Source organism: Lycium barbarum, chromosome 10, assembly GCF_019175385.1.
Source record: "Lycium barbarum isolate Lr01 chromosome 10, ASM1917538v2, whole genome shotgun sequence".
Classification (NCBI taxonomy): domain Eukaryota; kingdom Viridiplantae; phylum Streptophyta; class Magnoliopsida; order Solanales; family Solanaceae; genus Lycium; species Lycium barbarum.
Window position 1 is genome coordinate 116,698,679 of NC_083346.1, and position 24,954 is coordinate 116,723,632.

The 24,954-nt window shown below is 33.1% G+C and overlaps 3 protein-coding genes across 4 annotated transcripts; 2 read left to right on the top strand and 1 right to left on the bottom strand.

Moving 5' to 3' along the window:
- Positions 1-5,651: 5,651 nt before the first annotated feature.
- LOC132612620 (uncharacterized) lies at positions 5,652-11,489 on the top strand. Of its 2 annotated transcripts, none has more exons than XM_060326715.1 (4): positions 5,652-6,460; positions 8,612-8,773; positions 9,067-9,741; positions 10,190-11,489. In XM_060326715.1, exons 1-4 carry the CDS (start codon positions 6,098-6,100, stop codon positions 11,201-11,203), a joined length of 2,214 nt encoding a protein of 737 aa, XP_060182698.1. In that variant the 5' UTR covers positions 5,652-6,097; the 3' UTR covers positions 11,204-11,489. The 2 variants fall into 2 exon arrangements, with proteins under 2 accessions (XP_060182698.1, XP_060182700.1); XM_060326717.1 differs by lacking the exon at positions 5,652-6,460 and adding an exon at positions 6,711-7,865.
- Positions 11,490-12,708: 1,219 nt separating this feature from the next.
- On the top strand, positions 12,709-16,664 carry LOC132612621 (protein DETOXIFICATION 16-like). The gene is made up of 9 exons (XM_060326718.1): positions 12,709-13,018; positions 13,171-13,269; positions 14,150-14,694; positions 14,964-15,050; positions 15,145-15,201; positions 15,293-15,531; positions 15,627-15,745; positions 16,093-16,179; positions 16,473-16,664. Exons 1-9 carry the CDS (start codon positions 12,776-12,778, stop codon positions 16,512-16,514), a joined length of 1,518 nt encoding a protein of 505 aa, XP_060182701.1. The 5' UTR covers positions 12,709-12,775; the 3' UTR covers positions 16,515-16,664.
- A 5,940-nt stretch (positions 16,665-22,604) lies between these two features.
- On the bottom strand, positions 22,605-23,762 carry LOC132615225 (putative RING-H2 finger protein ATL71). The gene has a single exon (XM_060329785.1). It carries the CDS (start codon positions 23,665-23,667, stop codon positions 23,107-23,109), a length of 561 nt encoding a protein of 186 aa, XP_060185768.1. The 5' UTR covers positions 23,668-23,762; the 3' UTR covers positions 22,605-23,106.
- Positions 23,763-24,954: the final 1,192 nt, after the last annotated feature.

Consider the following 24,954-nt stretch of genomic DNA (forward strand, 5'->3'; position numbering starts at 1 on the left):
GTGAAAGTTTCACGAAACCGTTAGCTCCCTACCGGAGTTTTTTCATTAACAAAGCTCAAACCTGAAACTTTTGATTAAGGGTAGAGATATTCTATCTATCCGCCACTATCTCGGTAGTATCCATAAATGACGTAATTTAACAGAAGCAAACAAAAGAGAAAGCAAAAACACAAGTGCATACTAATGACACTGCCGAAAAGAAAGGTGCAGACTCATTAAAAACTATATCCAGAAATATTTAAACATTGTTCCACGACAAATTCCAGCTGTTTAGCCTATTTTAGACATGTAAAATACTGAATAACCTAAATTTCGATAATTTCTTATTCGTATGTACAACTACATCCTTGGCTTCTCTAAGCTGAAAGATGACATTCGTTTGACATATTCAATACGGTAATCTTTTTTTGCTTAATCATATTGTATCTAAAATTTACTGGCTCGACTAATTTAGATATGTGCCCGATAAGCCCATTAAGAGGGTATACCGTCCCCTAGCTACCAAGAAGCTACTTTTTCATTCTTATAGTTTAAATCCTAGACGTCTGGTTAAAATATGAGGAATTTCAACTATTCCACCACATTCCTTGACGGTATATTTTCTTATTTATTAAATATAGGCTAAGGTGCCAGTTAATGTCCATACGATTAACACTTTGTTTTGAGTACAGACATTATTTGGATTAAGTGCCGGACTTACCAAAATCACCATCAAAATTTTACATTGCGTTTTGAGTTTTGTATTGTTTTCTTTATTTTTGGAAAATTAGTTTTGCTAGTATATTGTTAGAAAAGTCGTGTGATTTGAATAGTTTTTTTAATGAGCTTTTGTAGAAATATTTGCGTTAGACTTTTCGTGAAAACTTAACTTTTGAGTTGCTTTTGGTTTCTAAAAGCATTTTGGTTTAACTTGCATAAACCAAATTAATTTATTTTAGTCCAACTGGTTTTGACTTTTATTTTTGGGGAAGTTTTAATTCGACTTTTCAGACCAAATATGTAAGACAGAATTAGCATACTTAATTTTCGGCAGGTTTTTATTCTGTTGCCTTTCTGTCTTTTGCTGGAATTGGAGATCGTTGACTCCTAAAACAAATAAGTCGAGTAGAATTAGAATTTACAAAGTCCAGTAATAATTTATATAAGTATGAACATGTTAATATTTTATTACGATAAAATCCTTTAATGCTATAATTTTATGAAACTATATTAAGAATAGTTTTGCCAACCTTCATAGAGATGTCTTGCAACATAAGATTTGCCTAATTTTTTTTTTTTTTATTTCTTACAAAAAAAGGGTCATTACATTCACTTATAAGTTATGCAGGGTTATAATGCATCAATTATATATGCAGTGATTGATAATAAATAAACTATTATCCGGAGATTAACAATGAATGAATTGTTATCCATGAATTACTTACTTTAAAAGAGTATTTTTATCTTTAAATAGTTAATTCCTGCATTGCTAATACATATACTCTTATTCCAAGTTCCATTCCGCAAAAATAATACATAAATTTCTGCATAACTTAATACTCCTATGATTATTGATTTCATTTATATAATATCGTCAACTAAACTCTGTGTTAGTTATATATGCTGCCTTTCGTATTTTTCTTATATGTCGTCAATCAAATACTGTATTATCTTATGCGAGATTTTGTGTTGGGATTAATTTTTCTTATACCACAACGGAATGAGCCCTTAATTGTAAATTTTGCAATTAAGGATTAACATAAAAAGGTTTGAAATTCCCAAAATTTACAGCTTAATTCATGTTAAGAACGTAAAATTCCTAAGAAAAAGGTGAGTCATTTTATTATAAGGTCTATAAATCTCCTATTAACCGCCTGCAAGATGTTTTATCTAAAAATTAATGGATGAGAATCATTTTCACCCTCCAACTTTGCTTTAAAAATCAAACTCCTCCCTCAACTTTGAACAATAGTCATTCTCCCACCTTTACCCTAATTGACTTTCTTAAATTCCTATTCTACCCTTAAATTATCAACTTGTCTTTTTTTTTTTTTTTTTTTTTTTTTTTATCTCTTTTACTTCTTTAAAATCATGATTTTCTTTAATCTCTTTAATCTATGTAACAAATTTTCTTTAAGAAATTAAATATTATTTTCGAGATAGAAAAAAAGTGAGATATACTAGTTAAGTATATAATTTAATGTCATTCTATAATGAAATAAATGAGAAGAATAAGAATTTTTTTATTAATCATAATCAAAATTCTAATATCTATTTATACAAGTATAAATAATATGTAATAATAACTTTAATAAATATATTACAATGCAGTAATACAAAATAATTGATAAAAATGGAGGTATATTCTATAACAAATTCCTAAAAGATTATCTATTTATATTATAAATGAATTTTAAATTATAATTTAAAATATTCCATTATTAAAAACCAAAACTCGTTTATATATTGACAGTAGAGAATAAGAGAGAAGTGAAACTTAAATATACATATACATATATATGTAAAAATAATAGGTAATATGTGTGTGTGCGCGCATATGCATGTACATACATAATATTTACTTAATCCATGTAATATTAAAAGGATTATTCTACTTATAATATGAATTTCAATAAATAAAAAAGAACTATACATACCTACGTTAAAATAATAAATTCTATATAATATAAAAAAATATTACATAGATGGAGGAGTGAAAATGTCAAGGGTAAAATAAAAATGACATAGGAGAAAGAAGAGAGAAGGACTATTATTCATAGTTGAGCGGTGAGTTTAAATTTTAAAACAAAATTAGGGGTCAAAATGATCTCACCCAAAAATTAATTAAGTAATTCTAGTTTCTAGCTAATCCTTTCACTCCCTTTTACGTTTCTGAATGGAAAATAAACTACCAAACCTAAATGTCAAGAAGCACTAAAAGATACGTATTGTCGAAATTCTCAAAAACTCTGAAATACACTTAAAAGGGATTAAAAAAAGTTCTTTAGTTTTGCTTCAATGCTACTTTTAGCTTTCTGTTGGAAACTTTTAATCACATTTTCTTTATAAATGTTTTCCTTTTCATTACAAAATCTTGATTACGACTAAAATTTCCCCGTTTGAGGTGTTGCTTAGCTTGTATTTTTTCAGTTTTTGCTAAAAACAATTGTGTGTCACGTACATTTTCTAGCGTTTTGTCTTTCTCACATTATTATTCTACTATTTAAAAACTCACACCTACAAATTCTTTACAAATAAAAAAATTACAATAGAAAAACTATTATGAAGTTCTATAATATTTGAAATTACCAGAACACATTATTTTCCATCAAAAGGTGGGGGCAAGGTCTACCCTCCTTAGATCCCACCTGATGTGATTATACTGGATATGTTATTGTTATCGTACCAGAATACGTTATTTCCCAACTCTAAAACGTAAAAGATTATCTAAAAATTACTCTAAATTTTTACAAAGACCCAAAAGACACGGGAAAGAACGATTCTTATCTTAGAAGGATAAGATCTGATCTTTAACATGCTTTATTAATTTGGATTTTGCAATAAAACATTTGATTTTTTCTTCCTTGAATGAAAATTCACCAAAACAGAATAACCCCCTCCCTCCTTCCACAACCAAAAAAGAAAAAGAAAAAGAACTATACAAAAAAATAATATATTTGTTTATGTTTCTCGCCTGGTTTCTGATCCTTGCTTTGGTGCCCAACCAATGCGAATTTACGTTGCAAAGTCCCGCTTTTGGTATAAAATGTTCCTTGTCAAAGCTAAGGAGACTCTATTTTTTAACTCGATATTAAAACCTCCGATTAGAATAGAGTTATATTTTATTGACAATTTTTAATTTAGAAGGATAAGATCTAATCTTGAACAACTTTTAGTAATCTTGAATGCAGATGGATTTATTCCCCCTTAAAGGTAAATTAATTCACCAAAATAAAAATAAAAAATTATTTTTTTCCCGTCCAGTGTCCGGTCCCACTTTGGCTCCTAATTAATGTGGTTCAAGTTGGAAAATTAGACTTTGAGGGTAAAGCTTTCCCTACTATAGGAGATCCTATTTCTGGAACATAAAATCGAGAGTCTGATTAAGAATAAACAAGTTATATTGTATTAACAATTCTTAGATTAAAAAGATAAGATCTTATCTTTCACAAATTTTATTAATCTTGAATGTAACATTTGATTTTTTCCTTAAATGTTAAATTATTCACCAAAACAAAAAAGGAAAAAAAAGAAAGAAAAATAACCACTTTACAAAAATAATTCCTTTTATTTTGGGTGCCCCTACCTACTTCAGGATTCAACTAATACTATAAATTTTCAATGGAGAATTTTATTTTGTGGAGCGCTGTCTTAGGGGTGTACAGAGTAAACCGACAAACCGAACCAAATCGATAAATCTAATCAAACCGAGAAAAAAACCCGAACAGTGGTTTGGTTTGACTTGATTTGGTATTGGAAAAAAAATCAATCATAATTAGTTTGGTTTGGTTTGGTTTTAGCTAAAAAAAGTCAAACCAAACCAAACCAACCCAACACTACATGCATTCATTTTTTAAAATATTTTATACATAAAAATATTTATTTGTAATGTAATTTATACATATTTCTTAAATTTTTTCGTAGTTTTTTGTATTTTATTTTATTATATTTCAAGCTTGACCTTAGAATTTTGAATGTCAATAAATTTTATATCCCACGGATATTAGTAACTCAAATAAAGTCCAAACCGAAACCAACTCAACACTAATGCTAACAAAAGAAATTCAATTCTACCACTAGGAATGATAATGATGTTGGATATCTATTCTTTAGATTTGCATAATTGGTTTACAGAATGAAAATACATAACTTAATTTTTTTCTTGGTCATATAATTAATAATTATTAGCCGTACTTATTTTAGCGTGACTTAGTACTTTTAGATTATGGCCATTTTCTTTATGACTTATTAATTAACAATATTTATTTTAACTGATTTTATTATCTTTTTTATTGAATATTTTAATACAATGTCATCACTCATCTCACATTTTGTGTTATTTTCTTAAGAAACATCTTAATTATATAATTGTATCTTACTAGGACTAAAAAAATAGTTGAAGTAAAAGTTATATGTTTTGTATGAAGACTTTTCCGGAAAAAAACCCCAAAAAATCGGAGAAAACCGAATAACCCGAGAATACCCGAGGTTGAAAAACTCGAATTTTATTGGTTTGGTTTGGTGTATAAATTTAAAAACTCAACGCACTTGGTTTGATTTGGTATTTAAAAAATCCGAATCAACCCGGTTCATGTGCACCCCTACTCTCTACTAAAAAAAATTCACTTTCCGGAGAGCTCTCTAATAAAGAAAATTCTATATCCGTAGCTCAAATTCAAAACCTCTAATTAAAGATGAACGAGTTATATCTTTATCTTTATTTTAGAAGGATATAACCTTATCTTTCACAAATCTTAGTAATCTTAAATGTAGCATTGGATTTTTTTCCTTAAATATAAACTAATCCACCAAAATGGTAAAAAAAAAAAAAAAAAAAAACCCCTCCCCCCTCCCCCCCCCCACGCCCCCACCCAAAAAAAAAAAAAAAAAAACTAGTGCTATACAAATAGTGTCTACAACAACTCTCCTAGTACTACAAATAGAGACATTACTTGTGTTTATTTTTTCCACTACCTACAATTTCTCTCCCTTTTATTTCTCTCTACCATTTGATTCCAAACTAACTACCATAATCCCTCTTAACATAACACCTAATCTCCTCCAAAATCTCATTTTATCCACTCTTGATCTCACAATTATCCAACAAAAGAGTGATCTTTATTGTATTTTCTTGTTTTGGGGTTATACTAAGTACAAAAAATTGATCTTTTTGAGTATTTTCTTGTTGATTGAAAGGCAAAAATAATAAATATAAGATGGTTGTGAAGATAACACCTCTTTAAATCCCATTTTATCCAAGAAAGTTCACTTTTTTTCCCTCTAAAAAAACACAAAAGAGTGATCCTTATTGTATTTTCTTGATTTGGGGTTATACTAAGTACAAAAAACTGATCTTTTTAATATTTTTTGGTTCTTGAAAAGCAAAAAAAAATAAAAAATGGTTGTGAAGATGATGAAGTGGAGACCATGGCCACCAATATCATTATCAAAAAAATTTGAGGCAAAAATTAGTGTTAATTGTCTTAAAGGTTTAAACTTTTTGTTAAATAAGCAAGTGGGGTTTCAAGATTTTGATAAATTAAGAGTTGAAATTAAGTGGAAAGGTTCATCAAAGGGTAATTCTTTGAATTTGAGTTCATTTACAAGGAGAAATGTTAAGAAGAATTATACAAAGGAAGAGTGTTTAAATGGAGATGATGGTGTTGTTGAATGGAATGAAGAATTTCAAAGTGTTTGTAATTTTACTGGTTGTAAAGATGCTGTTTTTCATCCTTGGGAAGTTGCCTTTACTGTCTTCAATGTGAGTTCTTGATTTTTTTATTTTTTTTTACCTATGCTCCTATTAGTTTTTTTTTTTTTGGGTTTCTGTCTGTTAAGTGAAACAGAAAAAACAAAAAATTTAACTTTGGATTTATTTACTTTTTTACCTCTGATCCTTTTGTTTTTTTTTCTGACTTAAACTTTTTTTTTTTTATATAACTTGGTTGAGATTGAGGCGTAGTAGTTGTTGTATACTGACTCCCGTAGTAATTGATCTTTCACAAAATCAAGAAGGTATTTAATTATTTTTTCCCAAATTTGCCCTTGAGACATTCCTAATTCAAAATACAAATTAAATGATAACTATGTCAACCTAAAAAGAAAAGAAAATCATAATTAAGGATATTTTCAAAATCCTCTTAATTTTTAGGAGTAAATGAATTTTTTTAATCGATGTGCCCAAGCCTAAAATATCAATTATTTTGGATGGGAGGAAGTAGTTATTTAGGACTGTATGTTATCAGAAAATTACTGAATTGGATCAGATATCTTGACTATTAGTGCTGGTGCCTTTGTTGTCTTAAATTGGGTAGAGAATTAAGAGGGGGTAAGCCTTTCTTGATAGTTGCACTGTGTTATGAATCCTGATCATGTCATACAACTTTTTTGGGATGAATATTTCTTGAATTTCCTAAAATTATATTATGACACTTTATTTTTTCTTTTATTAGTTAAATTTAGGCTTGGTTTGATTATTTGATCATGGTAATTCAGTATATTGCAAAAGCATCTGTATGAGCCTCTTCATCATCAATATGGTTTTTACTGAGTTTTATTACAACTTAGGGGGTTTAACAGTGGCAAAGTGAGAAATTTCGCTAAAACTGTTCAATATAAAGTGTATAATTTTTTTATATACATAGTATAATTTTCCAGACACGTCACTGTCTTAAAAGTGAGGTTCAACTTTTGTTATATTGCTGTCTAAAATTTTGAACAATGGAGATATTATTCCTGACATGCACTGGGAGTCAAAAGCTTTTTTTTTAAAGCCTTCAGGAATGTAATGATTGCCTTTTAATGGATCTACCTTTTGAGCTTGTGGAGGTCATTTATTTTGATGTTATATGGTGGATGGTGAGACACCTTGTATGGTCATTCATATTTTTCTCCTAGACATATACAGCTGTGCTTTTTGGAAAGAAAAAATAAAACAGTACTACCATAGTCTATGATTAAATTAAAAATTGTAGCATTTGATTAAGCACCTTGGAGAATATGCCTTTCCGTAGTTGTTTGCCTTATGCATCCAACAACTTTTTTTTTTTTAAAGGGAAGAAACAATAAGAGGAGGTGTTAATGGTTATTAAAGAAAAAGGTGGGGGGGGGGGGGCAGCCCGGTGTACTAAGCTCCGTGCATCCGGGGAAGGTGTTAATGGTGAATGGTAAGAATTCTCTTATGGCTAATTCTTTCACATAGGTCATATCTACTAGTTGGGAATATATTTTGGTCTTGTTAGAGACTTCTAATATTATTATTTTTTCACATAGGTCATATCTACTAGTTGGGAATATATTTTGGTCTTGTTAGAGACTTCTAATATTATTATTTTTATCATTATTATTGTTATTATTATATTTAGTTAGATATATGTAACTTATTTTCTCTTCTAACTTTTATTTGGTATGATGATGCCATGAGTTGAACTTAAATGGAATAGTGAATTCTTATAGCTGATCCCAACTTGTTTGGGATTGATGCGTAGTTTTTTGTTCTTCCATAGGCTCAAAGTCTCAACCTATCTTGTCTAATCGCGTGTCTTTCAATCCAATCGGTGTATTTTCTCTTCTAACTTTTTTTAATATGATGATGACATGAGTTGAACTTAATGGAATAGTGAATTCTTTATAGCTGATCCCAACTTGTTTGGGACTGACGCATAGTTTTTTGTTCTCCTATAGGCTCAAGTCTCAACCTATCTTGTCGTTCATGATAATCGCTTGTCTTTCAATGCAATCGGTGTTTTAGTTCCTATTGCTAATCCTTTATTTTCAGTTTAGCTTTCATCTGCACTAATTTCTGAATTGAACACCTTATCTTTGTGTTCAATTTCATTTTCATCTACTCCCTTCCTTGTGGTTCTCTGTGAACTGTTGGTTACCGTACTTATTCATACTTATACTGAATCAGTGTACAAACAAAGGACCAGATCAGAAGGTACCCATACTTGCTGCTGCGACATTGAACCTTGCGGACTTTGCTTCAGTAGCTGGAGAAAAAGAAGACAGCATTGAAATTTTCATTCCTTTGGAAGCCTCTATTGGCAGCTTCAAGAGTTCCCTCTCACTTTGTGTAAGAGAAAATAAAGCACATTTTTTGCTTGCTCTCCCGTATTCCTTCAGCCATGTGATTATATTTTTGGACCTCCCCAAAAAATTACTAGCCAGCAAATTTATAGGTTTTGTCTATTAAGTATAACTATACTTGTAATATACATAAATATACATATAATATACATAAGCATTGTATATGTTTTGTATATTTTGGCTAGCGCCCGTAATTAATTTTGGTGAGGGGCCAAAAATGAAAATGCCTTCATTTATATATCTGCGACTGTTTCCTGAAGACATGTTCATGTTTGACAGCTATCACTCAACCTTGTGGAATTGAGGGACACACGTGAAGCTTCAGAGACCATTCCAAAGTTTACCATGTCTGCTCCAGTATCTCCAAACCCTGGAAATGTTTTGTTGACAGACAGAAATGAGGGTTCTTCTTTTAAAGCAGGTCTCCGGAAAGTTAAATTTTTCAAAGGATTATCTGTTAGGCGACAGAAGAAGGCATATCATGAAGAGGAAGGCAGCAGTGATGGAAGGAACTCAGTGAGAAGTGAGGATCCCGATTATGTTTACCGAGTGGATACAGATTCACTTGATGATGATTCCGAAGAAGGAGAATCAGAGGAAGGAAAAGAGGATACAAGTGTTCAGAAGTCATTTAGTTATGAATCACTTGTCCATGCGAACCATGCTGGTGGATCATTTTACTCGAACACAAGTGGCAGCGAAGACGAGGACTTAGTCCACTATAGCCCTCATATTTCAGATGTACCAGCGTATAAAACTGCAGCACTACCAAATCAATCTACAGAGCAGAGTTCAAAACGCAGCATTCTTCCCTGGAGGAAGAGGAAGTTGAGTTTCAGATCTTCTAAAAAAAGCAAGGGGGAGCCGTTGTTGAAGAAACATTATGGAGAGGATGGTGGGGACGATATAGACTTTGATCGCCGACAGCTTTGCTCTGATGAATCTTCTTCAGGGGTATGTGTCCACTTTTCGTTCTTTTCTTTGTCACGTTTGATTATGGGATCATTACATTTTTGGACCGCTTAGAAGAATAATGGACAGCAACGGTATAGGTTTTGCATATCAAGTATAAATATACATATAATATCTGTATGGTATACATAAAATATACATAATTAGTGTATTAGTTTGTATGTTTTGGCTTAGCGCCAGTAATTAATTTCGGCCGACGGGCCAAAAATGAAAAAATCCCCTTGATTATCCCAGTATCTAAATGGAATTTGCGTAGTCTCATTTATTATCTTTATTTCGTGCTCTGATCAATCTGCTATTACTTGTACACCAATGTACCCCTCGTATTGAAGATGACAGAGCTTGATAACTTTCCCTAGTAGCTATTTGTACTTGTATAGTTGTATTAAGTCATAACTAGTCCTCTTACCAATGTATGTAATTCTTGCAGTGGTGCAAATCCGAGGAAGGTTCTGCAAACCGATTTGCAGTCTCTGAGTTTGGAGATGACAGTTTTGCTGTGGGTAATTGGGAACAAAAAGAGATAATAAGCCGTGATGGTCAAATGAAGCTGGAAACTCAGATCTTCTTTGCTTCGATTGATCAACGAAGTGAACGAGCTGCAGGTGAAGGCGCTTGTACAGCCTTAGTTGCCGTGATTGCTGATTGGTTCCACCAAAATCCTAAAGATATGCCTATCAAGTCCCAACTTGATTGTCTTATCCGCGAAGGCTCGCTTCAGTGGAGGGATCTTTGTGAAAACAAGACCTACAGAGAACGTTTCCCAGATAAGCATTTCGACCTCGACACGGTCCTCGAAGCTAAAGTCCTTCCACTCTCAGTAGCTTCAGAAAAATCATTCATTGGGTTCTTTCATCCCGAAGGAATCGAAGAAGTGGAAGGATTCGACTTCCTTCACGGTGCCATGTCTTTCGACAACATTTGGGACGAGATTTCTAAATCCGCTCAAGAAACTCCCTGTTACATAGTGAGTTGGAATGACCACTTCTTTATCCTCAAAGTTGAAAAAGACGCGTACTATATCATTGACACACTGGGCGAGAGGCTTTATGAGGGTTGTAATCAGGCTTATATCCTCAAATTCGACAAAGATACAACGATATTGAAAGAGAAAACTGATGTGAAAGAGGCTGTTGATGAGGGAAAAATTGTCATTAACACCAATGGCACCGATAAAATGCTGGAAGACATGGTACCTGAAAACAACATCATTTATAGAGGTAAAGACGCGTGCAAAGAGTATATTAAGGGTTTTTTGGCGGCAATCCCTATTAGGGAGTTACAAGTTGATGTGAAGAAGGGATTGATGGCATCGACACCTCTTCATCAGCGGCTACAAATTGAATTCCATTATACAATGAGCTTTGATCCTAAGTTTGAGTCGTCATCAGAAGAACTAACCGCTAACAGTTTGACAATACTACCATCGGCAGCAGCAGAGTAAGCAACGAGTAATAAAGTTTTACGAGTATATACATAATGCTAATCCTTTTGTTCTACATATAATTTAGGAATTTTGAAAAGCTAATTGCTGTTTAGTGTTCCCTGGTCTCTTCTTTGTTTGCTTTAGTATATGATGACTGTAACTGGCTCAGTTTCCCCTTTGTCTTATCTTCCTCGGGCACGACAGCACGAGGAATTATATGTAAATGACTATGGAACTGCTCAAGAGTACTCTCTTTTTCTTCTCTCAAAGAGGGAGGTTGACATGAATGAATGTATTAGTTCTATACTGCTCTTGATTACCGCTTATTAATTCCTTAGGTTGCGGTCCTTCCCAGGACCCTGTTTGAACGCGGATGCTTTGTACGAGTTGGTGCTTTTTATGATTTTCTTTTTGAATTCTCCCTCATCTTCACAAAGACATGAACTAGAAGTTTCTCCACTGAAGAAAAGCAACTCTCCAAAGTTGCATTACCAGCTTTTGAATCAACCAAAGAAAGAACTGCAATTCTTTCAAACAAGAACAAAAGACACTTTCCAAAGAAAATTTTCAAAGGCTTTGTATACCTTTTCTTTAGCCATATCCTTTTCTACACTTGTGAGGTATTGTCCGCTTTGGCCTGTATACCAAAAACGCTTGGTATACCACTTTGATTATTGGATAACGTCAGTGAACCGGATATCCTCATACAGGTTATAATTGGTAATTATTTTTTAATGTTTGTGATTTTGCCAAGGGTAGAATATTGTAATGTCAGTTAAGTGGCAGGAATTATCGCTTGAGTGGAATAAGTGAGTGTTTGTGAAATGACAAAGAATAGAATGACATTCTATCACAAAATAAAGAAAAGTGACTTTCTTGTAATAATTAGTCAAGCTTTGCCTATTTTCTTTCAAATCAATCTATTTTAAAAAGTGTTTTCCGAAAAAGTACTTTTAGAGAGTAGTTATTTGTTTGGCTAATCGATTTAAAAATCACTTGTATCAATATCATATCAGCAATTTAGAAGTGCTGGAGAAGCTACTTTTTTCAGCTTTTGCGGTTGCTATTTATGCAACAAGAAATTTCACTATCTTAAGTAAGTTAAAGTTATCGTGCTATTTACAAGTTAAAGTTATTGTGCTATTTACCCGGGCTTCCATTCAATGCTTATAACACTTCTCCTTTCAAACCATTCAAAAATACTTATCTTTCGTTTTTTTAAATTTTTGTCAAACACTTGAACTATCTAAAATAAGCAGTTTAAAAAATAAAAATAAAAATTGGCTTACCAAAAACTTGCCAAGCAGACTATAAAAATCATCCATATTTTATCCACATTCATTGGATTATAGGGCCTCAAAAGATGTTTTGTACCATCTTGTTTTGGAACATTACAAGTTAGACAAAAAGTCCTATTCCTATTTTATGTCTGTCCCCAGTTAAGAAAAGAAATTAAATTTGTCCTTATTGATATATCCCAAATGTTTTATAATAAAGATTACTATATGCAAAATATCTGTTCCTTTATACATATCCTGTTTTCTTCTTTTCAAATTTAGGCTAAAGCTATTAGAACTTGAATCTTTTATTATGACCTTTTTAAGCTCCAAACTTAAAGCCATTTTGTGTATTGTGAAGATAAATTTGAGGAAGGAAAAAATGGATATTCAAGGAAGGGAAATAGACCTTGAGTGTCCACTATTAGTATCAAATTCAAGAAATGAGGAATCCAAGAATAAGAGAAAATGTGATGATTTTCTTGAAGAAGCGAAGAAGATTTTGGCATTAGCAGGGCCTTTAATGTCAGTCAATCTTCTGCTATATTGTTTACAGGTAGGGGTGTCAGATGAGCGTGTTACGCTGAATTTGAACAGATTAAACGAGCTAAGTTAATAAATTGACGAGTCAAAATAACCTGCCCAAACTTAAGGGGTTGGAAGGATTATCCTTTCATGGGCTAATTTTGTAACCCCTACTTATTACAGGTGATTTCTGTGATGTTTGTTGGTCATCTTGGAGAGTTAGCTCTTTCTGGTGCTTCAATGGCTACTTCCTTTGCCACTGTCACGGGTTTCAGCTTGTTGGTAAGTCTTTTTTCAACTTCATTTTCTGCTTCATGATGTGTTTCACATCTTTTCTATCCTTTTTTACATGTAGACGAGAGTGTTGTCAAAGGCGCGCTTAAAGCGTGCTTAAGTACTGAAGTGAGCTGCAAAAGAGCGCTTCGCCTCGTTTGACAGGCGCTTTAGTGTCGTCATTAAGGTTCTAAGGTGTACTTTTTCTTGCCAATGAGCGTAATCAGGAAGAGGCGACACTAAACAATGATACTTCACTTTATTGTATTTCTATTTCAGTTTCTTTGTCCATATATTTTTTATTCATACTGATAATTATTAATCTTGGACTACACATATTTATATTTTTTTTTCTCCATTTTCTTCAATAAAGCTCACACTTTATTTGCGTTGTACGCTTAAAGCCCAATGGACCTTAAAGCTTTTTGCATTTTTTGCCCTTGATAACACTGTATAAGACTTCAAATGTTTCAAAGGGAGTTCATGAACTGTTCTATAGGATTTACATTACTCTGCCAGATTAGCTAAAAGCACTTGTATTGAAACTAACAAGCATGAAAATTAAGTTTATATGCTATCCCTCTGTCTCAATTTATGTGGCACACATTTGACTAGACACAAAATTTATGAAAGAAAGCAAGAAAGACCTTTGGAACTTAACATGACATTTCTGGGCTACAAAATAATGCCATTAAGAGTAGACGCGAATTGTTTCCAAAATACAGAAAGCTGTCGTTTTTTTTTATACAGGCTAATAAGGTAAGAGAGTCGACGAGTAGTAAAGGAATTTGGTAGAGGTTATATTTAGCTGGTTGCTTCTTTAATTTGCTCATTAGTTTAAAATCTACTTATTGAACATCGCATTTTTTATTTTGTTTTTCTTGATCAGGCAGGAATGGGGAGTGCATTGGACACAATATGTGGTCAATCATATGGTGCAAAGCAATATCATATGCTTGGTATTCATATGCAAAGGGCCATGATAGTTCTTCTTTTAGTTAGCATTCCCTTAGCCTATATTTGGGCAAATGCAGGACACATTCTTGTAATCTTGGGACAAAATCCGGAAATAGCAGCCGAAGCAGGAAATTATGCACGATTCATGATCCCGAGCGTCTTTGCCTATGGACTATTACAATGTCAAATTAGGTTCCTACAAGCGCAAAACAACGTCCTCCCTATGATGCTTACCGCAGGAGCCACTACTTTGTTGCATTTATTCACTTGTTGGATTCTCGTGCTCAAAACCGGCCTTGGCAACAAAGGGGCAGCTCTGGCTAACGCTACATCTTACTGGATTAACGTGTTTCTGCTAGCTGCATATATTAGGATATCTCCTTCTTGCAAAGTTACTTGGACCGGATTTTCAGTTGCAGCGTTATATGATATCCCGAGATATCTTAGACTAGCTATTCCTTCAGCCGTAATGGTTTGGTAATCCTCTGTCACTTCTACTAAAGAATGCATAGACATATAATTCAATCGAATAAACGAATACGCCTTTTTCTTATGGACAAGTTACACATTTGGCCGGTTTGCCAAAAGTAATTACATTCGCTAGCCAAATATACACTATTTTGTATCAAAAATGTATATTTTATGTATATTATACATCAATTTAGAACAAATATACATTTTCTGGCTATTATTTTGATGGGCGACAATTTATGTTAGTTTCTTTTTTTTTATTTCTATGGATTCAGCTTGGAGTGTTGGTCGTTTGAAATGATGGTTTTGTTATCCGGTCTTCTTCCAAATCCAAAACTAGAAACCTCGGTTCTTTCCATCAGGTTAGTTCTTGAACACATTGGCAGTATTACATTCAACATCATGTTTCTATCATATTTCGCGCATGTTAACTTACTGTTATATGCATTTTTCCAGCTTGAATATATCTACAATGATATACATGTTGCCTTTTGGACTAAGTGGTGCCACAAGGTGAGTTTCATACTTGCACATTTTCCTTTTCAAGCTTCTTTCAACACTACCTTATAACTATTTCTCACATTTTGTCTTTTTTCCTCATCAGCATAAGAGTTTCGAATGAATTAGGCGCTGGACGACCAAAAGCAGCTCGTATAGCAACGTATACTGCATTATTCTTAGCTACCGCAGAAGGAATTATAGTAGCAATTTTCATTATTTCGGTTCGTAAATTGTGGGCATATTGTTATAGCAATGAGGAAGAAGTAGTAACATATGTAGGGGAAATGTTAATGTTTATAGCAGGATCGCACTTCATAGATGCAAATCAATCTGTACTTTCAGGTTTGTTTAAATCCTCAAAAAAGACATTTTCTTTAGCCTTTTTTGCAAATATCTTATATTTCCAATAATGCAAGTCTTTATATGCAAAATCTTAGGTATTGCTAGAGGGGTTGGTTGGCAAAAAATAGGTGCAATTGTTAATTTGGGAGCTTATTACCTATGGGGAATACCTGCTGGTATTGTATTAGCTTTTTTCTCCCATTTTGGAGGAAAGGTACTTCATGCATTTCCTTTTATTTGCATTTTGTTTAATTCTTTAACTACTTTGCTCGAACTCTCCAAATGCCGCATGGTACGTGTCGGATTTATCAGAAGTAGTGCATCTTTTGAGGATCCGACATGGGCGTGGGAGCATTTATGGAGAGTCCGTACATTTAATGTATTATGACAACAGACTCACCAAAAATGTCACATGGTGCCTCTCGGATCATCCAAAAATAGTGCATCTTTTGAGGATCTGACACGGGCGTGAGAGTATTTCTGGAGAGTCTGTGAAACATAATTTTTTAATGTATTATGACAAAACTGATGATATTTATACTTTTCTGATGTTGTTAAAAGGGACTTTGGTTGGGGCTCACTCTATCACTTCTTGCTCAAGCCCTGATTTATTTAGTGGTTACTCTGAGGACAAATTGGGACATAGAGGTAAATCTATTTTTGTTCCTCCTTCTAAAGCTCATTTCAATTTCAATTGTTCATCAAATTTGATTTTCGACTTTTGTTGAATGACCCTCTAGACTCTAGGGTGTCCCTTCCTACTTAAGGTTTTTATAGAGGCAGCAAAATCAACCCATTTTTAATCACGTGTCAAACCCGCCTGAATTTAAACGGGTTGGATTATGGGTCAAAATGCAACCAATACAAATTTGACCCACCCCACCCATTTGTCAGTTCTACTTTCTTATAAATAATGTAAGTCTCCTTTGTCCTCTTTGTAGGCAAAGAAAGCAGCTGATAGGGTGACTCCAGAGTTGGCATAGAAGAAAATAGTTAAAGAGAATTGAGCATTTGGATTTACAAATGGTTTGGTTTTGGGACAATTGGTTCTTGTTTTAGTTTTGAAAAAATATATGTGAATATTGAATATGTTTTGGTAGAATATGGTTTTGCAATTTTTTTGGAATAATCAATTTGGGACTAGTTAGTTTCTAGATAAAATTTAGGCGAAAGTCATAGATGGACCCTTGAACTTATCCTGATTTTTCATTTAGACCCCTTAACTGAAATGTTGATCATCTAGACCCTCGAACATAAGATACAATGTGCCATTTGAACCCCTCGTGCCAGTTGGGCACACGCGTGAACTGCACCGCTTAAAACAGAGCGTGAGTTACCAAATTTTTTCCTTTTTAAAAATTTTTAATCATTAAAATTAAAATTTTAACAAAAACTCTATTTTAAAATCTATTTAAATAATTTAAAAAAATTGAAAAACCTAACCCATCCTCTCCGATAGCCCACTTCACCACCGCCGTTGCCACTACTGCCTCCCCGCCCCCATCACCACCGCCGCCGCTTCAAAATCTATTTAAATAAATCTCCGACAAAAAACAGCACCATTTTTTTAATTACTTAAATAAATTTTGAAGCGGCGGTGGTGGGGCGGCGGCGGCAGTGGCAGCGGTGAAGTGGGCTATCGGAGAGGATGGGTTGGGTTTTTCAGATTTTTATTAATTTTTCTTAAATTAATTTTTTTGTTGACATGACTTATTTTTATTGGTCAAATATTCCATGTCACTGGTCTATTTTTCCATGTCACTGCAAGTGGACTACACGCGTGTGCCCAGCTGGCACGAGGGGTTCAAATGACACATTTTATCTTATGTTCGAGGGTCCAGATGGTCAACATTTCAGTTGAGGGGCCTAAATAAAAAATCAGGACAATTTCAGGGGTTCATCTATGACTTTGGCCTTTACTAAAACCCTCTAAAACTATTCCTTTTAGACTTTCATATGGGATAACGTGATAGATTAGAAAATGGGTAAATATTATTTATTTGCTACTAAGCATGTTTCTGAAAAATATATTGATATGAAGTCATTGTGTATATTTGGGAGGTATTGAACTTCCAAAAGACTAGTTGCTTTTCAACAAAGCCACTTTGTCCATGTGAGTTTGCATTTCCGTTGATTCAAATGATTCAACTAGCTGTTTAGGTGAAGTGTGGTTTGCTACTAAATCAAAAACTTGATTAGTAAAAACTTGAAATATATTGATAAATTCTTATGTCTTTATGTCTCAGAGAAAGACGATGGTCAATAACATTTACAGTATATACCAAGTGCATCTCGTGCGACACACGTGCATCTCGTGCGAAACACGTGCATCTCGTGCGACACACGTGCATCTCGTGCGACGCACGTGCATCTCGTGTGCCGCACGTGTATCTTGTGCGTCGCACGTGCATTCCATGTCAATTTTGTAAAAATATATTAATCTCACATATATATTATTGTTAAACATGTGTATGAGGAGCACCTTCCCTATTAAACACATAATAGCCGATTGTGCCACTCAAATTTGCATAACGCAAGGTGTAAGCACACTGATTTGTCTCACTAGAGCACTGAGCCGAAGCACACATTTGGTCTGAACAAGAGATGAGAGATGCAGTTGATGAGCTGGCAGTGTCATGGAAGTTCAGCTCAACCTACAAGTACATAATAGTGTTAAGAGATTCTGAAAGAATAATTTGGTAGTTATATCATAATTTAGAAACTGAAGAACTAACAATAGTATAAAGGAAAAGAAGTTTTACCCCGAATCCACTTATTTGAGGACAATCGTTACAGGAACTACATGTAACCCACGAGATATCACTTTCAGTATCAATTTGTAATTGTATTCTCTTGGTGGAGATCCCAGTTTTACTTTTGTATAATAAATGCAAAAATTATAGCTAAGCATAGAAATCAGAGAACGACGACGGTCAATAATATTGGTAGTGTAGAAATATTAAACAAAGACAATAATAGAACAAAATGAGCTAGTTAATCTTTTCAAGCCATCGTAGTAAGAAAGATAACCGAGAAGAAAAGGGTCGGAGGAACCGATAAGTGTAAAATTAACGATTCCACTAGAGAAACTCTGCAAAATTCGAGCGTGCCTAGCTCGGTCACTAGCTATGAGCTCCTCCAACTCAACCATGTGATTCACCGGAAACACCCTTTCCAAACAAAGCACTCCCGCTAGTGGAGAACTGGTTGGTGCTTTAGCTAGTGTTGCTGATATTGGTGCAGTAACAACAGGGGTAGTGGGAGCCGTGGCTGGTGCCTTAGCAGGGAAAGGATTTTTGGGCTCAGTGGGGGAAGCAGTTGGTGGAGTACTACCCTTAGCACCCACAGGTGTCTGACCCGTGACACACGCCACTACAATGCACATGATTGACACTAAAAATACAAACTTGCTATACATGGCTACCTTACCTTCTAACCAGTGAAAATAAGTTCAAAGGGGTCAGGAGTGTTTTTTATACTAGTTTTCGAACACGTACGTTGCATGTGTATCCCATGCTCTAGTCAATACAAAACATTTTTAAACGATGTAAATAATTTTAGAATATGCGATGCATTACACGAAATTTAAAGGGTAAAAATTTAAGCTCAAACCGATGAATAGTGAGCCCACTCTCTTAATATTTATTGCCACTTAAAAATGAAAATACCTTGTACTTTCAATAAGGATACATTATATTTCTTAAACTCTATTAAAGAATTTATATAAGAAGGAATTCAATAAAACTTCTAATACTACAAAATTCACCACAACTTTTAATCTCCAATATATTCTTATAATATTTTTTTGTCCACCAATGCTGTACCTCTCAAAGAATTTCAGACTTTTTAATATTAAGACAACAGAAAAATAAGGCAGAAGGACAATAATTTTCTTGAAGTAAATAATTTTCCAACAATGAAGAAAACATGACTGTAAATAATTGTTAGAACTTATCTTTTATAAACTAATTCTGAAAATACTGTGTGAGATCCACTTTGCCTGCAAAATATTATGAATAAAAATTTAAATTAGTTGTCCAAAATATATATCTCTAAATATGGAAGAAAAGAAGAAGAAATTAAAGGAAGCACCAAAAGAGAGGGTGAAAAGACAATAGAAAATTACAAAGTAATATCTAAGAACTCAGATGAATATTTAAAAAGTAAAAAATCAATCAATCAATCAGATAGTGGCAATTCTAAAATCACACTTTCAGATAAACCAACCCCCTCCCTTCCATAGCTCACGAATCTTTGCTAGTTCCACAGACGGAGATGGTGGTCTTCATCATTTGTGAAATATGAAGGTGATGGGAGTTGATTCCGGCATCCATCATTCATTAATTCTTCATATCTTCTCTCCATTTCTCATATTTTCTGTAAATGTTTCTTTAAGGGGAAAAAAGGCGAGGAAAAAAAATAAAAATGAAAATTTTAACAAAATCTGCTAAACCGAAAAGCACCTTTGAGGAAAATGTATACCATTTCTTGCCTTTATATAGTTGTTTATTGATTAATGTTCTTTGAATTTTCCTTTCACATATTTATTAATTGAATAAGCCTATATTTATTTGGTTGATGACTCTTCAATTTCTATAGTTTCTTACTCTTGATAAATAACAATAATTGCCTAATAAATACTTATCAGACTGCTATTTAAATGTAATAACTTTTCACCTTCAGGTCGTTATTCTTGGCCTTCAGATATCAAGTTTTGTCTCCACAACAAATATGGTCATTGATCATTTCATTTTGGCAAGATAAATGCACAAAGAATTAAGTTGGCTATTAATTTGGAATCCTATTAAATCTAATTAATGGCTGACGTGACTGTTACTTCTACAAAATACAATGTAAACAATATGATTTCTGAACGTTACTTATCCACAAGTGTTTTGACTGGAAGTAAATTTGCTATTGATTTCCTATTGAAGATGCACTATCTTTTATTTTGCCTGATGCTATTTATTTTTATTTAATTTTATGTTTCTTTATCATAAATCGTGTTTAAGTGAAGGGTAAAATGGTCTCTCAACTTTAAACTTGGGAACTTCTCACTTTTAGTATTATATGATGATTCAGGAAACCTAACAAAATGGACTATGATAAAAAGTCAACTTACGCACGCTTCGACCATATGTCTTGGGTAAATATAGTCATTAAGCGCGTGTCACCTGCTTTTTGTTCTTATTTTATAGAGTGAGAGTATGTGTGCACTTCAATTGTTTTATCAGGTACTTGTTATCTCCCACATATATATATCGACTCAATTCAAACATAATGACTCTGATATAGCTAGCCCTTTTAGGTACTTGAATATCGCCTAATTGTTCGGGTCCATATATGGTTATTGCTTCTGTGAATATAGTAGCTAAATAATCCCAACGTGTTACATAAGACAAATATTGTATAATTGTTCGATTTTCCGCAATTTTCTCCATCCCTCTATGTAAATAACACAATATTGGTTCGCAGTCGACAACATCTTCATCATCTAGAGTAACGATGAGTCGAAGAACACCGTGCATTGATGGGTGCTGAGGCCCCATATTGACTATCATGAGGTCTTTTCTTGTAGTTGGTGCAGTAATAAGTTTTTTACCGATTCATTCTTCCATGAATTGCTGAAAGTGAAAAAAAGTTCATCAAAATTTAATCGAAACATATAAGTGAAAATGAAATGACTCTTCAAATTAATAAAATTAACGCATACTTTGTCTGCCATGACTTAAATAGATTAAAAAAATCACCTATTTTTTTTGCCTAAACTGAAATTTGAACGTGAGCTCATAATTCTTCTTCTATTTCATTAACTACTTCGGCCACACCCTTGAATGGAGGTGAGCTGGGTTTTTTGGGTCCCACCTTGGAAGAATGTGTATATTGGTATGGGGGAGGTTGGTGATAAACTATCCACAATCATCCACCTATTAATTTCGCTGCCATACCTCCAACCAAACTTGTTACTCTAATCGTCTATCATTGACAAAATTTATTTTTCTTACTTTTTTTGTTTCTATCTCGTGTCTGGTATTTGTTTTAGGACGCCAATTAACTTGAATTCGCATTGCGTAAGATTTACTAAAGGAAGAAACGCTCTCAATTAAGATTTTTTCTATTTTCAAAGTTCAAACAAGACTTCGGATTAAGATTGAAGGAATCCTATTCATTTCATATCCTTTGATAGTAAAGACAAATTTATTATAATTTGCTGATTAATTAATGAATTTGCAGAGTACTCACCTAATTCGTCTTCGTTCTCCATGAGAGTCTTTAAATAGTAAAGGATATTGTAAGATGGCTTTTTTGTCCTCATATTTCGCAACGTAACACACAAATATCTATTCTATTTTCTAAAAGTTTGATTGATTTTCTCAATCAATTGTGTTAACTTCTTTATAATTTTTTTAAATCAATTGACAGATTATGTTTTATTATATAAGTGGCTACGAGATCCAAAATGCAACAAATTCATTTCTGACTGCCTTACTGATCATTGTATTTGAACAGACCCATAATAAACATATTTCTTATAATTCTTAAATACTACTACGAAATCTTTTTAGATCCATATCTTCACATGGAAATTAATTATCATTATCAAAAAATTAAAGAAGATGATAATTTAAACTTTATATCTTAAATATTAATGTAATAGAATGTATATATGATACATACAATTCCTATAAAGTGGAAACATATTAGAATTCATCGAAGTATGATGCATCTCTCTTTCTTTTTTGGCCAGCTCAAAATCCATCCATATGATTGACCATATGCATGATTTGCGTTATTCCTTATAAATTGGCATTTTATAATTTATTTACTTGTGGTGTTTATGATCTACACCCTTTTTAAAAGGTTTTCTTCGCGAGACTCAAGTGTGAGCTTTGTTCTGTGAGACTTATGCCCCAAGTGTCTGACTGTGCGTCCTAATGAAAAGTCATTTCTTACCTCCTCCTTTTTTCAAAACTAGCTTATTGGTTCAGTCAATAGAATGTTAATTAAGTGAAACGTTTAAATGAGAGATAATAAAAATAATTAAATGTATTTGTTAAGAAGAGTACAAAACCTTTAAAAGATACCAAAAGACAGTATTATTTATACATGTTTGAAATAAAAAATACAAACACATGTGGACAAGAAAACAAATTGAAAAGAACGGCACTTTGCAAAAATTCCCTAATTTGGTAGTATTTACTTCATCTTTACATCTAAATAAGCTAAAGAGTGTGGTCACTTAGATTTTATACAGACTTTTAGAAAAGAAAAAAAAGAGCGAGAGAGAGAGCATCAACCAAAAAAAAAAAAAAAAAAAAAGGAAGGAAACCAAATATCCTCTTGAACAAGCTTGTTGATGAGGGGTGATCCTCACGGATGGAGTATGGTGGAATAGATGAGATTACTTTACTCTTAATTAAGAGTGATGCCCCCGAGCCATGAGGACGGAAAAAATTCTTAAATAGAGCTTCCCTTCGGTGAATCTTGCGCGATGCAAATTCAAATATATCAGACTAATGAATTTCGAATACTGAATGATTAGGATGAAATAGTTGATGAGTGATGGACTCAACTTTACCTCATTGCCAACGGAGTAGGTAATGGAGTTGGAAGTGGAGAATTTCTACAAATAGGGCAAGTTGGATGAAGCCTTAGCCAAGGGTCAATACAATTGACATGATAAATATGACCACAATTAGACAATATCCTTAGCATATCATTGTCTTTATAATCAGCCAAGCAAATTGAGCATCCAGAGGCAATATCATCATCAATATCCTCTTTGTGATAATGAACTTTTGCCTGAGAATACAATAACTTTGGATAATTTCTTAAAATTTCTTCATCAATTCCTTGTTGAATAAAAACCAATTCATTATCAATGGTACTAGTGGTCATATTGGAGCTACCATGAGAAGAAGGTGAATTATTAGGCACGTTAGGATTGTTGCGCAATCGCGATTGGATACATAAGTAAGAAGCATAGGCCATGACTGAAAATATTATTAGGAGTCCAAGTGAAAATCCAATTCCATAGGCATAATTCTTCCCAAAGGCTTCTTCACTTAACTCAATATCATGAGGACCTTCAGTATCTTCTACAATTGTGTTGTTCATGGTGAAGAAGAAAAACATGGAGGCTTTGGACTTTTTGAGGCTTAAGGGAGAAGAATTTGAGAGATTGAAAGAAAAGGGAGATGCATTTAATTATTTAAGTAGCTAGGCTTTATATGTGTGTGTGCGTGTGTTAGTGAGAGACATGATGTCATATGAAGGACTCAATCAATCTAAAGAGGGTTGATCAAGAAAAGAAGCTGAAGGGGATATGCTTTTTCCACTTAACTGTTCTTTTTATTAATTTGTCTCAAAAAGAACGATATATTTTTATATTTAAAAATAATTTAACTTGAAATTTTCTCTTTTACCCTTAATGAAATGATTTACAGTCACACAAATATCTATGACGTGTTTTAGATCACTAGTTTCAAAAATCTTTCTTTCTTTCTTAAACTTTATGTCTAGTCAAACTGTATTACATAAATTGGGACGGAAGAAGTATAAGATAGTGGTAATTGTAAGTAAATTTCTGTGGTGAGTATTTATTGATAACTTGATAAAAATGATAAGTAATATGCTATAATAGGTCCAAAGATATCGATCAGTGTAAAAAATTATTATAATATCAGGGTATATAATTTAAATTATTTGTTTTATATTTATGCGTAGTTGGTGGGACAAGTTGAGGTCATTACCCCAGTGACAAGTCATGTATTTTCCTAAGATTGCAACTTGGCTAGTTAGCACTCGTGCTAGCCTTGTTGAAGTCAACTAGAAACTGATAGATAGTAGAAACTCATTCTTTATCCTTGTTGACTTTAACCAACTGGTGGAGACTAAGGAATTTATATGAGGAAAACTTATGCGGTATAAATTCGGGCAAAATTCAAGAGTAATCACTTTTCAACCCCTGTAATTATAGGTGACAGATCACTTAAACATTCATTCTCCAGTGTAAAAACTGGAATAAATTTTGTACTTTTGTTATCTCAATTTATGTAATATAGTTTGATCCGACAAAAATTTAACTAAAAAAATGTGACTTTTAAAACTTGTATTTTTAAAGAAGATACAACATTTACGCGCTAAAAATGCTTCCCATTAAGGACAAAATAAGAAATTTATAGTTAAATGTTCCAAATATAAAAACATGTCATTATCTTTTGAATGAACTAATAAGAAACTAATATCACACAAATTGAAATGGAGGGAGTAAATTTCTATGCGACACTTGTGATATATTTCTCATCCAATATAACAACTTTAGTTTTCAGCAAAGCTGCGTTAAAAAGCCAAGGCAATTACGTACGGGGACCGGATTATTTGGACTACAAGATCAAACCAGATTCTAGAGCAAGATTTTCT

What these genes read in the sequence shown, in the direction of transcription:
- LOC132612620 (XM_060326715.1), top strand. Translation starts at nt 6,098, where the DNA reads ATGGTTGTGAAGATGATGAAGTGGAGACCATGGCCACCAATATCATTA. An exon ending in TTGCCTTTACTGTCTTCAAT is followed by an intron (nt 6,461 to 8,611) that starts GTGAGTTCTTGA and finishes ATACTGAATCAG; the next exon opens with TGTACAAACAAAGGACCAGA. An exon ending in CTGATGAATCTTCTTCAGGG is followed by an intron (nt 9,742 to 10,189) that starts GTATGTGTCCAC and finishes TAATTCTTGCAG; the next exon opens with TGGTGCAAATCCGAGGAAGG.
- LOC132615225 (XM_060329785.1), bottom strand. Translation starts at nt 23,667, where the DNA reads ATGTTTTTCTTCTTCACCATGAACAACACAATTGTAGAAGATACTGAA.
- LOC132612621 (XM_060326718.1), top strand. Translation starts at nt 12,776, where the DNA reads ATGACCTTTTTAAGCTCCAAACTTAAAGCCATTTTGTGTATTGTGAAG. An exon ending in CCTTCAGCCGTAATGGTTTG is followed by an intron (nt 14,695 to 14,963) that starts GTAATCCTCTGT and finishes CTATGGATTCAG; the next exon opens with CTTGGAGTGTTGGTCGTTTG. An exon ending in AAATCAATCTGTACTTTCAG is followed by an intron (nt 15,532 to 15,626) that starts GTTTGTTTAAAT and finishes GCAAAATCTTAG; the next exon opens with GTATTGCTAGAGGGGTTGGT.